Below are 17,492 nucleotides of genomic sequence, written 5' to 3'. Positions count from 1 at the left end.
TTTGATGGTCTCTTTTGAATGAGTGTAAATGCTGTTCATCTCTATCTTACACCTATCTAGGCTGATCTGTGCTGAAGTATCCTGCAGAGCTGTTTATCTCCCACCATACAACATGACACTTAGTGGTACTTTTCATCTGACTGAGTTTTAGTTTTTCTTGTTACATTTTACTGCTCAGGTTTTGTAATAATGAGTGGAAGACTAAAAGTGTATTAACTGGCAAATTCAAAATCCATTACATAGTATCCAATGAAAGCTTTAGAGGAAGTCAGCTGACTGCTTGTGTGTGCATATAAAGGCATATATAAGAAATAAGGATCTAGCTTTACAGACAAAGTGGGATCATGATGTTCATTCTTACATTTCTAGGGCTCCTTTTTACACCTCTGGGGGGTTTCCTCGTACATTCCTTTGACAGGTAGATATTTCTAATTGTGCTTATTTCTTGAAAGCGAAGTTACTGGTTTTACTAGCTTCATGACTATATGTTGGCATATAGGCAACTATTATATGCAATCTGGCAAAGCACTGTAAGCCTGATGAAATGATTTACAACCATACATCAGATGATGAGAGGAAGGAAATAGAACAAAATGTGACTTAGTTTGATGGTAATGTTTTTTTTTCATTGTGCTTTACTTGTATTGAAGTGACAAAGTATTTCGAGTGAAACTTGAGAATGAAAATCAATTAAATGTCTTGAAGGACCTGGCCTCTACAATACAGGTGAGGAGTCTTTTTAACCATATGTACCATAACTATTTTTCATGTGTTTCTACATAGTTTTTGCAAATAAAAAAAATGCTTCAGTTGTGTTTTCAATTTATAGTAAAAGCTGCAAATGAAGGGGAGCTATTTCCGGTAGTTTAGCTTATACAATCTCTATACATATTGTATGTGCAGATATAATTTAGCTTAAACTACTATCTAAATATTTTCGTGATTTTTTTTTAATGTAAACTCTATGTCTCTGAACATAAATTGTATGAAACTTTTTGGCATTTTTAATTGTTTTGATCTTGGTGCTGATAAGATTGTCAGATATGAAGTAACATTGCATGTCAACAATAAATATACTGCAAAATCTTTACATCAAATATTGAAAGATTAATAATGATATGTTGTGAGGAGTAAACATTCAAATGTTGGTGCTTATATGACATTTTCTTCTGCCAACCTGGCAGTTCGAAAGCATGTAAAAATGCAAGTAGAAAAGTAGGAATCACCTTTGGTGGGAAGGTAACAGCAGTTCAGTGCGTTTAGTCATGCCGGCCACATGATCACAGAGACGTCTTCAGACAGCGCTTTGGCTTTGAAACAGAGATGAGCACCACCCCCTAGAATCAGGAATGACTAGCACATATGTGTGAGGGGAACCTTTACCTTTTACCTCATGGCATTTTATTATTTTAGAAGATATGCTAAAATTTATAAAGTAGAAAACAGCACATGAAGGCATTCCCTTAATGGAACCATTGTGTAGCTTCATACTGGTCATTCAATGCCCTCATGACAATTGGAATTCTTTTCTCCCAAAGCTATCTTTTTTTGATGAATAGTGCTCAGTTACAATTTTAATTTGTTACTCTGAGCACCAGCCATCCTAGCCATCAACAGTCGCTGAACAACTAGTCATTAATTGAGACTACAGTTACTTTTGCTGTGCTATCCATACACAGGAAGTCATAGAGATAATGAATTTGTTTGCACAGAAAATAAAACAGGATGACTCTTAGGTATAGTGAAATGTCTACATTGAGCAGCTAATGCTATTGATTATGACAGTAAAGTTTTGAGTTCTACCTCCTGGTATCTCCTGGTTGAGGAAAATGAAAAATTCTATATCATTAATGCTGAAAATAGACTCAACTAATCTGGATTAAAAAACAATATCCTATTCTGGCTCGCATAAAAAAGTCTTGTATCTTGGAAGACAAAGGTATTTCTCTCTAACTGATAAATATATACATGATTCCTCTTTTCTGTTCACATTCTTAAAAATAAACTTCCCATACTTTTTTTCCCACCTAGCTTGACTTTTGGCATCCTCATTCAGTTCAACATGTTCTTATTGGGAAAAAAGTGGATTTCAGAGTCAGTTCAGACCAGACAAACTTTGTTGAAAAGATCCTGGAGCAAAATCAAATCCAAAACAGGTATGTGGTTCACAATTCAGATTCATGAGAATGCATACTATAAATAAATAATCAGAAATTGAATCAATGAAATCCAAATAGAATTAAATAAATTTCTTTAGGAGGCAGACAGAAGGAAGGAGATAGAGATGAAGAGTAAATATGTCAATTAATTAAAGACAATTTAAATCAATCTAACAGAATTACCAGTGCTCTTTAATGCAGAGCATGCAAAATATCAAGGGCCACAGCAGATGGGGCCAAAGGCCACTTTAGAATAGGTTTCAGGGCTTTAAAGGTAAGAACAAATGCTTTCCCTTTCTTTCAAGTTTAAAACATCCATTTTGCCCTTAACTTTCCTCTCAAACTTTGAAATTTATATTGGGGGGGGGGAGATATGAGGTAAACAGGACTAGTCTTAGTTTAATCCAATTTTTAAAATAGTACATTGTGCTACATCTACATCTACAATATTATGTACATACTTATGGATCAGTGCTGCTTGTTCTTGAATACAAAGTAATCAATGCAAAATTATATTTCTCTATTTAATCTTTCTGCTTGATTATCAATCTTTTCCCTGTATAAACATAAAGTTTGACATGCTTTCTTTTTTGAACAACCATATCCCTCTTCTCTTACTACTGCTCCTTCAATAATATATCAATTCAACTTCCTGACTGTCTCTTGTGATGTAGTACTGCAATAACTACAGATTTTAAAATCCAGAGACATTAGAAACAGTGGGAGTTTATCCACTGATTTCATCTAAATATCATTTCTATTTAATGAGGGCAATCCAATACAAAACAGAAAAATAGGAAGTTAGCAAACAGTAAATGATACTTAAGCAGGTTTTCATTCTTCAGTTATTTTGCTAAACTGAACAATACATTTATAATAGAAATCGCTAATTTATGTCATCATGACTATGTATGGGTGCTTTCTGGATATCACAGGATCAGTTATTCATTTCTGCCTTTATCAAGATACTCTACGTCTTAAATAGAAGTAAAATATTAAAGGCTGCATTGAGTAACATGATGTTGTATTTCTGATGCACTTATTAATATGATTGCCTCAGGGGTGAAATCAAGTTAACTTTGTTACTGGTTTGCAAATGTGAGCATATGTACCACCTCCACACATGTGTGGGACCTTCCGCGCATGTGCAGAGCGTCAAAAACAAGACATGATGATGTCCAGGCAGGTGGGTGGAGCCACCACTACCAGTGCGCCCAAACCGGATAGAACCGGCTGAATTGCACCACTGGATTGCCCATAGTTGACAACTTCCCCACCATTATCAGTTTAAAAACCTACTTCAGAAAGTTAAAATGTTTTTTAAACCAAGTTGTTTCTTTCCATTTGTACATACAAAATAATCGGTTCATCAGAATTCACATATTCTGGTGACACATAAAACTTTTTATGATCCATCCATCATTTATTTATTTTAAGAACTTACACATTAAAGCAGTGATGAACTTTGGGGCTGAATGCCTCTGATTAATTTTCTTTTGTTCTGATGTTTTGCTAGCAACTGTAGATGGTATCTTCAGAGACAGACTAAGCTGCTTTGTGCGGTGTACTTCTTAGCGGCACACAGGCAACTCAGCTGAGCTGAATGGGCTCTTACATAAACCCTGAAAGCTGATCTATGTTTGATCCATATCTTGTGAGTCCAAGAAATCTGGTTCCTCATTGCCTCCTCCCTTGACTGAGCCATTTTGATCAAATTCCAAGACTACGGATTGGTCTGTCTTCATCCTGAAATCTCATCAGTGCTTCATTGATGTCAGCCTTGAAATCTATAAATTGCACAGGCATGCAAAAATGGATTTTCCAATAGGCTGCCTAATACAGAAACTATTAATCTAGAAATATAAATATTTAAATATAAGCAAAAAGTGAGCTAGTGCTTAGAAGTAGTGTTTTAAAGCAACTGTCCGGAAGTTGTGGGTTGCTTCACTTAGGGTAAGATACAATGCAGCCCTTGCTAGTCACTGGATCAATTCTGTCCTCAGATACATTAGGATGGCAACCATCAAAGCCTTATCCCTTTGAACATTTAATTGTGAATACCAAATCTACTTTTATAAATTCCCTTGGCTATCTTTATTCCTATAAATTTACAGATTAAGGTAAGCAAAACATGGGTGGGGGAGCAGTCCACTTGTTTATAATGCAAGTTTTAACAAAGCTAAAAAGAGAGAAAGAAGGAATACTTTTTTAATGTAGGTATGTGAGCCTGTAGGGTAGACATGGGCCAAAGAAATCCTAAACAAAAAGGTTTCATGGAAAGCAAGGCTACATATTTAATCGAATTATGTTTCCTATTACAGAATTGTATTCCACAATCTACAAGATGAAATTGAGAAACAGTTGGATGGAGGGAAACATTTCCGTAAGAAATACTTCTACACAAGATATAATGAATGGGAAAAGGTATGATGCACTGAAAGAAACTTTTTTAAAAAATTACTTAGGTAATTTAAAATAACAAAATGTATTCTAACCTTTTAAGATTCTCTTAATTCTATTATTATGTGATCCTCTTAGATCGCTGCATGGACTAAACGAATGGCCCAAAAACATGCCAAACTGATCTCCAGGATTGAGATTGGAAAGACTTATGAGGAGCGGCCTATGTATGTCCTTAAGGTAAAAGTGCCAATATAATTCAAGCATTTAATGAATAAGTGTACAGCCAATACATAATGAGAAAGTAGATTAAGAGACAGTTGTAGTATTGAACTGCATTAGCTGACACAAGGATAAACTGATCTACAATGGAAAGTATGATTAAACTTACTCTAGTTCATTCTATGTTCATACAATTTTAAAAAATCACATCATCAAATGTTCATTCTTTGGTTTCAAAATGTAGCAAAATGTGCACATATTTTATTACACAACTTTCTCAAAATGCAATCTTACATGTCTGGTTCCCTAAAACAAACAATTTTCACTGAGAATTTCAATAAAAGCTAGGAATAAGCAAATCAAAGGAAATGCAAATTAATTCTAACACCAGAAACAGATCAATTATTATGCAAAATAAATATAAGAACGTTGTAAAAAAAAACCTTAATTTTTCCTGGAAATAGGTTGGGAAACAGAGTAACCCAAAGAAAGCTATATTTATGGATTGTGGTATTCATGCACGAGAGTGGATCTCGCCAGCCTTTTGCCAATGGTTTGTAAAGGAGGTTAGTAAAATATGCTTAATCAATACTGTCACTAACTCAGTAATATATTCACCCTAGAGTAAATAACTGGGTTATGATAGGACAGGCACTACAGCATCGGTTTGCATGTGAGCATATTCAACTAGAAGATTATATGTAGCTGAGTTGAATTATAAAGTCTTTGGTCCCCCTTGATTATTTGCTTGCAGACATTTCATTACCCAGCTAGATAACAATATCAGAATACAGTAAGTAAAGGTAGGTTTGCTTCCTGTTTAGATTCTGTAACTTGCCTGGCAGTTTTGGTAGGGATGTGATTTTGTTCTTCATTGTTGTTTGATGAAGCTAATTGTCTTCTGCTTGATTGTTTGTCTAGTATTGTTCTCTACTTATCTGGGTATTGAATACTTGAGAGGATGTGACCTTTGTTTCCTTCTTTTTTAGAAAGGGACTTTTTAGAAAACAGCTTTTTGAGGGAAACTGAAAAGTTCAAGCTATTAGAAATCTTGTGTGTGTGTGTGTGTGTGTGTGTGTGTGTGTGTGTGTTTTCTCTGTAGGCATCTGACTGGTCACAGTTTGACACATAATGTTGGTCAACATAATCTCTTGATCTGTTTCCCAATAGCTTGTTTTAGCTTCTTCCATGCCAGTCTCTCCAAGCCCCAAAAATGAAGCCCGCCTGGAAGTTTTCTGTATAAGGTGAAACAGAAGACAGCATTCATGAAATCTTTGCTTTTCCTCTGAAAAGAAATTTTCCCATAATAATTCTGACATCAGCAGGTGCCTAAAAAAACATAACCAATGTAAATATTGTAAAATAATTGTAAATTATTATTTACACTATAGATTTCATTAGTGTAACCTACTATAGGTAGTTGAGGGATGACAGAATGAAAATATACTTTAAAAGAGAAGTATTGTGATGTTTCCAATATTCTCAGTTTATTAAAAAAATGTTTTATTTTAAAATATGTGTCTTTTTCTGTTATAGGCTGTCACGACTTATGGAAGAGACAAGGACATGACACTACTCTTAGACAACATAAATTTCTATGTTCTCCCAGTGTTCAACATTGATGGTTATGTCTGGACATGGACCAAAGTATGTTCATGTTTATTTCTTTCTAGAAAAAAACTATTTCTTTTGCTAAAATGAATTATGGGACAGAAAAAAATTTCAAAGGATTTCTTACTACCAATGTGTTAGAATATCTGTAAAGATTATATGTGTTCTAACATCAAAAAAATGAAATTCATCACAGAGAAATATATCTATCTGTCCTTCTCTGGTGTTCGTTTTCCTACCATAATTACTATTAAAAGCATAGCTTCTTCTTCATGTAATCCTTTCGTTAACTAAAGACAGCAAAAAGTCATAAATTAGGGCTTCATTAGTCTTCATATCAGTTAATTACTCCCAAGGATTTAAAAAATGCAACATGCAAATTAAAGCAAATGAGTATATTGTTATCTGATATTTTACAGATTATAGCTCCCTTCCTCATACAGAACAGGAAGAAATCCATCAGAAATTACAGTGTATAATAAGCAGCATATAGGAGTATTAGTCTTCTCTCATATGAGTACATCTTTGAATTACTTAAATGTCATCCTTACTTGGATGTCAGCACAGCAGGACAGTAGGATTATACTTACTCAGACCACTGACAAACAACAACTGAGATTTAAAATGTAATAAATGTAGTGTGTAAGCAATTCAAAAAGTTAATGTAGATGCATTTATTTTTACTCAGAGATAAAAATTAACGGTAACTTGAATGTTTTACTACTGATAGGTAATGCAAAAGAGAACATGTGTGGAAGTGGTATATAGCACCACAGTCCTTCTACCCACTTACATTAATTGTACAAGGTTTGCAAATAGATTGATAATACATTCAGAATTAAGAAATAAAAATACGAAATAATGGACTTCAATCTCTTTTGCCTTACAGGATCGCATGTGGAGAAAGAACCGTTCCAATAACTCTAACAGCGATTGCATCGGCACTGACCTGAATAGGAATTTCAAAGCTGCTTGGGGCTGTAAGTAGAATGTAAGAAATGTAAGAAAAGAGATTGATGTGATTTCCTTAAATCCCACAAGCAAATATCAATCCCAGAATAAGTTGAAAAAAGCCATAACTTCTGCAAGGTGGTCAAGGTAACTGATGAAAGGAGCACCATGCTGATGCAACAGAAGCTCTGGCACTTTTATATGTGCTTCACGATAGCACTTAGACCAGAGGTGGGTTGCTCCTGGTTCTTCCCGGATCGGCTGAACCGGTAGTATTGGCAGCTGTAGGCTCTGCCCACCCGCATGCGCAGAAGCATCACACACACGCAGGAACGCCCCCGAACCAGTATAACAAAATTGGCCACCCACCACTGACTTAGACGTATAGTACATACCAGGTCACAGTGCTTTACAGCCTCTCTAAGTATATAGTGAGCATATTGCCCCCAACAATCTGGGTGCTCGTTTTACCAACCTCGGACAGATGGAAGACTAAGTCAACCTTGAGCCAGTAAGAATCGAACTGCCGACCTGCTGACAGCTAGCAGTCAGCAGGAAGTAGCCTCCCGTACTGCATTCTAACCACTGCGCCATCACAGCTCATGATGTCACAAGTACACACAAAAGGGGTGGAGCCATTTTAGTCATTTTGGGATGAAAGTGATAGATTCTGAGATCACTTCTGCATAAAAGTCAATTAGTTTTCTCTAACGTACAGGATTAATGCATAAAATGCATAGCAGAATGTCTAAGTTAGACAAGAATTAATGCCAATTTGTCCCGCTAGCCCTACATTATAAGAAATATAAAAGTATTGAATATTTGGGAGGTGCCAATCCTTTTTTCAAAAAGCTGTATCTGTTCAACAAAGAATCAGAACTATGCCTATAAGAGTAGGGTTCTCATACTATGTAGAAAAATATTTCAAGGCTTTCATTATCTTGTTATCACAAATTCAAAACCTTAGGAATTTTTACATGAAGAACATATTATGAATGCCCATCCTATGCATCAGTATTGGGAAGAAATACAAATAGCTTTCATATGAGCAACTCTTCTTCACATTTTTCCTTGCAGCAGACAAATACAAAGAATTGCATGACCCTTGTGAAGCAATATACTGTGGTTCTTCAGCTGAATCTGAGCCAGAAACAAAGGCAGTCACAACCTTTATTCGTGCACACCTTGCTTCTATCAAAGGATATATAACCATCCACGCCTATTCTCAGATGCTGCTTTTTCCTTATGGCTATACAAAAGAAGAAGCACCTACTCATGACAAACTGGTATGTAGAAAAAGAGAGGCTTTCATCAGTCTACAACAAAAATGAATAGCCTTAGGACCATTTGCAATCTCCAGAACTCTTCTGGGAGCTTTAAAAAAGCCCAACTAGATGAGCTAATCGTTGTGAATATCAGTAGGACATTTTCTTGCTATTTCAAGGTTAGAAATAAAAAATCCTGCAGAAAACTGCAGTGAAAACCCTGAAACAGGCTCAAATACATGTTTTAAAAATTCAAGACACCTCTCTCACTGTCCGTGCCTCCTCTCAGACTTTAAAATGACTCCCAGCCATCTCAAAAGTTTCTGCTTGCCCTTTTTATTTGTTTACTTAATTTTAAGTGTTTAACCACGTTTTCCCATTCATTTTTTTATTTATTTTATTTATATTTCATATAAATAAACTACCTATCTATGTCTAGACCACCTATCTCCCTCAAGGAGGAGCTTTGGGTGGTGAATTAAACATTTTAAATTATAAGTTTATAACATAAAATTGTAAAGAAATTAAAAAATGCTCTCACGGCACCAAACAACCCCACAATTGCATGGTCCTTTGTGCCTCCCATGCAAGGCAACAGAGTCAAATTTGACCCTTTTACAGAAGACCCGGAGAGTGGTGGGGCAGCCTCATCTCTAGGGAAAAGATATTCCATAATGTAGGGGCAGGGGCAGAGAAGGCTCTTTTCCTAGATCCCGCCAGGCAAAATTCTTTGACTGATGAGGTCTGTAGCATACTTTCCCTATCTGAACAAGTGAAATAGGCTGATGTGATGGGGTGAAGCCAGTTTCATAGGTAGCCTGTCCCCATGCCACAAAGGGCTTTATAGGTGATGACTTAACACTTTGAATTTGATCCGGAAGCAAACTGGCACCAGTCATGTAATAAGTCACCTAGATTTTTTTTTTAAATTTGGCCAATTAAGACGGAAACAGACTTTCCACAAGACACTTTTCCCCCCCTTAAACTGTTTTCCCAAATTACACATTTTAATGCAATTTTTGACCTGTGGGCTATTTCAAGACATAGATCAGGGAACCTTCTGTGAATAATCACAGAAGAATTCATCTTGGCAGATAATACCATTTTATAGTTCCTCATCCATCTTCTCTGCCTGCTTGTTTGCTTGGTGAGAGATAGCACATGGATAGGAAACTCAAGGAGGAGAAGCAGCAGCTCTTACAGCAGGCTGAAAAACTCTGAGATTGGCAATAGGCCCGTTGTGAAGCATAGGCTTTGGCAGGTGCCCAACAATGCTGGTCTTGACACCATCCAACCCCAGAAAAGGCTTGTAAAAGCTACTCTCCATCTTCCCAACCAGTACATACTATCACAACGTTCTTGCTAGTTTTTAAAATAATCTGAACTTTTGGCAATCACCTCAGATTCAAAATGAGATGTTTTTCTTTGCTGAAACAATTTTGAAAGGTTCCCCTGTCCAATACAAGCAGATGCCAACAAGGATCATTTTCCATTAGTGGTGTTCCTGGTGAGATAATATGAAAGTACAGAAAGTTCAGATTAAGAAACCATTTCCTTTTATAGCCTGAATCACGGAGTTGCTCATTGATTATCAAAAATCCACATTCTAAATTAATAGACCAAACAAAAGGAATAACCACGTGGTTATTGCTTATCTACTACATTTAGATTGTCCTTTAATTCACATGTAACAAATAACAGAAGGTGCAGTTGGGAGGTAATCTGGGATATATATATATAATATTACAATACTTCTTATAGCACTGATGATGTTAACTAGCTTGGGTAGAGAAACATCTGGCAGAAGACAACCAAGTTCAGAGAGCACAAAGCCCTCCCCCCCACCCCGCCTCATTTCAATCCTGAGCTACAAATATTCTCCCTCATTGGTACTCATATCACAGAAATAGCTTATATCTGTTTAAAGATTAATCAATTGCAAAAGGTGTAGCTGATCTGCTCCATGAGACAATTTAAAGATCTGTGGTTTCCTTGGTGCCCTCTGATCTTGGTTGCTTACTTGCAAGCAAACAATTCAGAAAGCATCAAGGACTCCACAGTTCAAACCTGAGCTTCATGTATTCTCTCCTATTCATTCTAGGCAAACCTTCATTTTAGAAATTGCCTGTCAATGAAATTGACTTTTGGGATTTGCCACCTCAATCTATCTGTAGGGTAGCAAGTTAGAGAACACTGCTAAGATTGCAGGATGCTATAAATGCTAATCATCTAAAATTAGGATTTGATTTCTGATCCCTGAAATTCATTTTTCTCCAAGGTAAAGAAGATGCCATGTCACTTGCCAACATATACATAATATTAATGTTCTCTAAACAATGTAGGTGCATTTTATACAGCTTTTCATCCTATCAGTTTTACAAAAACAACAGTCTTCAAAACAGTACATTCCATAATTCATTCAGTAAAATATGTTGAAATGTGTCAGTATATAAAAATGTTCTCTCTTGGCACCAAAAAAGTTGGCACCAGGCTAAGTTCTTATGTAATAGGAATGTAACCACTGAGAAATCTTCATCTTTGTGGGGTATCTTTGTACTTCCGAAGAACAAAACATGCAGAAAAAAGCCTCAGAAAATTATCTTTTAAAAAATGTCTGGGACAGATGCAACAAATAAAAGTCTTTTATATACCTTTCATCTAGACATAGAGGTTGGCACTCCTTCAAATGAAAGGTCCTACCTAAGTTTTCTATTATTAAGGATTAAAATGCATTCATGTGCATATACCAATACACAAATGGAGAGGCATATTCGGATCCTGGCTTGCAGGCATACTATTGTTGCAGTCTCAGCAGGAGACATGGAGCATATTAGGCATACATCTGTATGACAACACATCTCTAGATGCAGCACGAATCATTCAGCTGTTTTTCTGCCCAAATTGTACAGCTTGGATAGGGATAAAATTCCCAACTGTCTTGCAACAGAAGTGGGAATCCAAATTCATTGCTTGTGGCCTCTAGTCACATCAATGCTCTATAAAGTATAATTACATATGGACTGGGGCCCAAATCTAGGATTGTCCAAGAGCTTTAAAATCAACCAAAATTTAATTTACTTGTGACACTACATAGGGCTCAGTTAGCAGGTGTTAAATAGGACCTCAGATGCTTGTCATACTGGGCTAGAGGAACAAATATCCTTTCCTGGCTGAAGGCAAGTTCCTATCTTCATATAAATTATCTGAAAGTGACTGGGATATCATTGAATTTGTATGTAGTTGAATATGCCAAGAAAGAAAGAGAATCTCGATTATTGATCTAATATTTCTTCTTTTCAAACACAGAATGAATTGGCTAAGGAAGCTGTGAATGCTTTACATAGCCTCCATCAAACAGAGTATACATATGGAGCAATTGCAACCACAATTTGTAAGTATTTGTATTAGCAAAACTCTGCTTCAAAATGTTTTATATGCGTCTTACACTGAAAAGTCTGCACATCTGCTTTGACATTTTGGGATATTTTATTCTGTAATGTATAAGCACATAAAATTGAATGCTATATAGTCGTGATGGCGGACCTATGGCATACATGCCACAGGAGCCATTTCTTAGGGCACGTGAGGCGTTGCCCTGTCAGCTTCAGAGTGCATGCAGGCACTGGCCTTCATTTTCAGCTGTTTTTCGGCCTCCGGAGGCTTCCCTGAAGCCTTTGGGGGGGGGGGGGGAAACAATCCAATGCACAAACCAGAAGTTGAGGAACTGACTTCTGGTTTGTGCATTGGGCTGTTTTTCACCCTACGTAGGCTTCCCTGCTCACATAAGATTTCTTCTCATTTTACTTTCACTTTTTTTTTTAGTTTAGTTTTGTTTTTGTGACTTCAAGTCAGTGTTGATTCCTAACAACTTCCTGGACTGGTCTACAAAGTTTTCTTGGCAAGTTTTTTTTTTTTCAGAAATGATTTGCCATTGCCTTTTTCTACTAATGTCTTATCCAAAGTTACCCAGTTGGCTTTGTCCCTAAGACAAAACTAAAACTCTCGTACCTTAACTACTATATCAAATTAATTCCCTCCTGAAGATAGCATTATTGAGTTAAATGTTGGGATTGTATGCAAAATTTGCATTTCAGTCCATCTGACAATTTCAAATATTCAGGCAGAGCATGGAAAAGGGGCATCTGTGTATATAGTTTACAGGAATATCTCTTCTTCTAAAAATGCTTTTATCCTTACCTGACACTGTAGTTTCAAGAAACTAACAGGAGTTTAGCTGGAAGAATCCACGGTTCTACCAGTAAATAAGACTGTTGTCTTCAGGACATACTTTCTGAGAAACCAACTATTTTGCTACCAGCCCAGTGATTTAGATCAGCAAGGGAGACCCTTTTGAAGTTACCCTGCTGCCTGCCATAATCTCTGCTAGCTAATACATAGAAAATGCCCTTCTCTTGTATACAATACACCTCCTATATCTATATCGTAGAGTCATAGAGAGTATTTGGATACCACTCCCCCAAGATTTAAGAAAATTTTGAAAAGGTCCAAGCTGTTAAGAGCTGATTAAATTTAATGGTAGTGATTAGTTTATTTGATTGTAAATATTTTATCTATACTTTAATGTTTCATTATTTGTACTTTAATTACTATAAGCTATCTCAAGAATTGTTAAATGCAATTTCACATTGGTTTGTTTATGGTCCAAATAGATCTCCTTTTTAAAAAATAAAAGAGGGAAATGCAAAAAAAACCAAATCCTATAATATTAACACAAAAAAGATGTAGTTTAAAAAATATAGCTATATTATGATGATATATATGTGAGCTTATTAAACCTTGACTACATTAAAAACCCATTGCTTCATCTTTGTAGTTTAAAATACACTTTTCAAAGTAAATAATAATCTCCTATATGCCTCAAAACCAAGTAAAATTACTTTTAAAATACTTTCTGTGCTGCACTCCAGATTCAGTAGAGGCAAAACTTTTCATGCGATAAAAAATTCCATGCTTTATGAATTTAGCTGCATTTCAGATTAAGCTCCTGAACTATAATTAATCATAATATTTCTTCACAAAACTATATTGACAGAGGTAATGATTTTAAGCCAAAATTAACCCATAGCTATACCATATAACTTAAAGAAACGTCAAATTTCTTACAATGCCAACACAAAACAATCTACAATTTTAAAAAATCTTTTTCAATGTCCATTGAGGGAACAATAGAAATAAAATAAAATAAAATTGTCTAATGAATTAATTTCATTTTTTATCGTAAGTATATTATATATTTCTTAATTATCTTGATAGTGTACATTGATTCTCCAAACTCAAATGTTGTAATTCTTCACTTTATAATTACTTGAATCTGGTTTCCCTTTAAGCAGTTCATCTCTTAAAGTTCCTAAAGTTACAGGAAATGAAGTTTTATTTAATGCTTTTCATTGCAAACTTTGTTGAACTAGTATCTATTTTTGCCTTGAAATGAAAAACAATAGCATTGTCCTATATTCCTTTTGTTTTCTATGGTTGCAACAGATAACTTTTCAAAATCAGACTATACACTTTCATATCAGCTTTTCATCTATCTGTTAAATCTATCTCTCACTGAAAGTGCTGATTTGAACTTCCATCTGTCTAATGAAATCTCTACAAAGAAACACATCATATGACATTGTATTACAATAAATTCCCATAACTGACACCAAATGTTGTTGATATGGAACAGGAAGTTTATTATGCAATTTTCCTCATGATGTTTTTTCAATCTAACTTTGTCTATCTGTAGATCTCAACTGTTTTCTGCAAGCTCTCTTTTATATTTGCATATCTGGACTGATGATCTCACTTTTTCTCTTTCAAATAACTGGGTATTTTACCCTCAGAGTTTTCAGTATTCTATAAGTTAACAAACATCCTTTTCTGACAAGAGAAGCAAATGTGTAATTCCTAGACCAAATAGTACTGGCAGTTAATAAAGCATTCTTCATCATAATTTCAAGATACATCATTTTCTAAAACTATTTAACAAACATTTATCGACTAAGATGTGTTAGATCGGGTGAATGGATGAGACAGGACTCAAGCTTTTTACAAACAACAGCTCTTTATTAGACAACTATTTACAAATTCAGCACCCGCCTTTCTGACAGCTAGCCCTTTTATATGGAGCTGTCAGACGGCTCGGCCAATTGGCTTTGAGTATTCTCCTGCCAGAATGGAGGACCTTATTGGAGCCTACTCCTTGGCTGTCAGTATGTAACAAGATGATTAAAGGTCTGGAGACAAAAAGCATATGAAGAACGGTTGCAGGAATTGGGTATGGCTAGTCTAGAGAAAAGAAAGACTAGGGGTGACATGATAGCAGTATTTCAGTATTTGAGGGGCTGCCATAAAGGAGCAGGGGTCAACTAATTTTCCAAAACACCAAAACCCAAGACAAGAAGCAATGGGTGGAAATTAATCAAGGAGAGAAGCAACCTGCAGTTAAGGAGAAATTTCCTAGCAGTGATAAAAATTAACCAGTGGGACATTTTGTCTTCAGAAGTTATCAGTGCTTCATCACTGGAGCTTTTTAAGAAAACACTGGACAATTATCTGTCTGAAACAGTATGGTAGTCTCCTGTTTTAGTAGGGGATTGGATAGATGACCTCCAAGATCCCTTATAACTCTATTCTGTTTGAATAAAAAAAGGAAAGATACAATGGCAAACCTCTTCTGAAAAACCTTGCCAAGAAAACTGCAGGGATTTATCCAGCCATTCTCTAAGAGTGGACACAATTGTAAATAATCAATCTGAAGAAGAAGAAAAATAAGAATCCCAATCCTTACTGGCATCTAGTAAGAGGTATGTATGACTTCAGAATACAAGTAGGGAATTTAAGCATGATTTTAAAAAGTATGGATGAAGACATGGTGTCCTGAAATAACAATGTCCATTGAATTCCCTATGCTAGTCCTCATTCTGTTTCATTTAAACCAATGAAGGTAGCTCAGGTGAAAATCTTTTTCTCAGACTAATCTCACATAGCCAGTCTTCCTATTCCATCATTCCTTTTGTGTTCCAGTTTTTTTAACATTATTTGTTTTTCAGATCCTTGTTCTGGAAATTCCATAGATTGGGCTTACGATGAAGGAATAAAATATTCATTCGGCTTTGAGCTTCGTGACCATGGCCAGTACGGTTTCCTCCTGCCTGAAAGTCAGATAGAACCTACCTGTAAGGAAACCATGCTGGCAATCAAAGTAATTGCCAAGCAGATTGTCAACAATGCTCAGTGAACACTTGGTCACACTTCCTTATAAAAGAAATTATCTCTTCCTTGGCTGCAGTTGTCTCCTTGATTCTACCTGTAATTATAGATTACAGATTCTCTTTTCTGATTTTTCTTTTCCACTGATATTTTGTTGTCCTTCCCTTTGATGCTTTTCAGCGCTAAATAAAATTTGAAAATGCAGTTTGAAGGACAGATTTCCTGCTGGATTCATTTTATTCAAGCATCTGGAAGACATTTGCTGAATAACTGTTAGCTCACTTCTTAGTGAATTCCTGGATTTGCTCTTTAATGAAGATAGCTCTGATAATGATTCCTCCATACCAGTTTGCTGCTGGTATTACTTACTCTGTGTTTGAATATTTGTTGCTTCTTCCAAATTTAGTTTTTTTTTGGCCTGGCCTGCTCATCTAGAACATAAACTTTTAAATCTCTGGGCACAGACACTCTGAACTACTCTGTTTCCCCGAAGCAAAATGTCTTTGTGAGAGTGAACCAGATGAAAATCCAAAGTAGCGCTATCATATCACAGTTCATTGAAAGGTCTATAAAGAAAAGAGGTCCTAATTCTCAAGAACTGCGGGTGTGGCCTTTTGATTTTCTCCAAAAATACGTATCAGAATTTAGCTTGCATTTGTCCGTCTGTCTGTGGAGATTCTCAGTCATCCAGCTCATAGTTATCTCCAAAAAAAAAAAAACCAGTCCAATTGCCTTTTGAAAAAAACAACATTTGAGACCTATATCTATCCCAAAATAATCTTTGCTGCTGAATTTTTATTGACAATGAAAATGAATCTTGCAACTATGAATTGTAAGGCATTGGAAGGCTATTCCTTCTTTTCTTCCTAAACCATTTGTTTTGTGCTAAGAAAAAGACATGGGAAAATAAGTGAGTTACAAAGGGAAGACAATGATGTTTGGTCTCCCCTCGGTTCAATTCTGGGAATGAGGCAAGATAATTGCACAATAACTGCATTGTCTCAAGGCATTGTATTGCTATTTAGTAATTCAGTATTAATGGGTTCACTGCATTTACTTGTTCAGTTCATCACTTAATATGCCACCATTCATTCACTTTGCAAGAACTAATCTACATTTCATACACAACCCAGCAAAACAGCTAACTAAATTATTGTTAAAGGCAAGGATAAAAATCATTTTGACTCTGATAAACAAACCCACAGTCCTATTTTAACTGAAGTAGCAAAAGTAAATTTGAATGGACACATTTTATTTTCTATTTGGCTGCTTAAAGTTATTTCTTCCTTTTACAAAATGTTTGCTGCTGGTATTACTTGCTTAGCAATACTTTTAATAAATCCAGTGCATTAAAAAAAAACTTACTATTTCCTAATCCAAGGTCATATTATACCTTGTTTTGTTGCCTGGACAGTTCAGTTATGATTAGAATATAACCTTAACATCCTTGATACTCATGAGGGCAATATTTTTATTTGGCCAACTAGGTCACCAAACATTAAGCCTTCATCAGATAACAATGGACACTGCATTTTAAAAAAAATCATCAGATGAAATTGACCAGCATTCTGCCATTTTCTAGACCAGCTTGAAGTTTATGGACTTCAACAACTAGAATTCCAGAAGTTATGGAACACTGAGTTACAGACATCAAATAGCTACTTAT

At 35.6% G+C, this 17,492-nt stretch overlaps 1 protein-coding gene across 2 annotated transcripts; it reads left to right on the top strand.

The window, feature by feature from the left end:
• Window positions 1-270: 270 nt before the first annotated feature.
• LOC309392352 (mast cell carboxypeptidase A-like) lies at window positions 271-15,956 on the top strand. Of its 2 annotated transcripts, none has more exons than XM_081953488.1 (11): window positions 271-418; window positions 651-726; window positions 2,032-2,156; window positions 4,481-4,583; window positions 4,698-4,799; window positions 5,246-5,347; window positions 6,318-6,428; window positions 7,282-7,372; window positions 8,421-8,629; window positions 11,915-11,999; window positions 15,667-15,956. In XM_081953488.1, exons 1-11 carry the CDS (start codon window positions 345-347, stop codon window positions 15,852-15,854), a joined length of 1,266 nt encoding a protein of 421 aa, XP_081809614.1. In that variant the 5' UTR covers window positions 271-344; the 3' UTR covers window positions 15,855-15,956. The 2 variants fall into 2 exon arrangements, with proteins under 2 accessions (XP_081809614.1, XP_081809613.1); XM_081953487.1 differs by having other exon boundaries at window positions 324-418; window positions 648-726.
• Window positions 15,957-17,492: the final 1,536 nt, after the last annotated feature.

Source organism: Natrix helvetica (genome assembly GCF_964273705.1).
Source record: "Natrix helvetica genome assembly, chromosome: 5".
Taxonomy (NCBI): domain Eukaryota; kingdom Metazoa; phylum Chordata; class Lepidosauria; order Squamata; family Natricidae; genus Natrix; species Natrix helvetica.
The sequence above is the reverse complement of the archived record's forward strand: the minus strand, read 5'-3'. Positions and strand labels throughout refer to the sequence as shown.

What these genes read in the sequence shown, in the direction of transcription:
- LOC309392352 (XM_081953487.1), top strand. Translation starts at nt 345, where the DNA reads ATGATGTTCATTCTTACATTTCTAGGGCTCCTTTTTACACCTCTGGGG. An exon ending in GCCAATGGTTTGTAAAGGAG is followed by an intron (nt 5,348 to 6,317) that starts GTTAGTAAAATA and finishes TTTCTGTTATAG; the next exon opens with GCTGTCACGACTTATGGAAG. An exon ending in ATGTCTGGACATGGACCAAA is followed by an intron (nt 6,429 to 7,281) that starts GTATGTTCATGT and finishes TTTGCCTTACAG; the next exon opens with GATCGCATGTGGAGAAAGAA.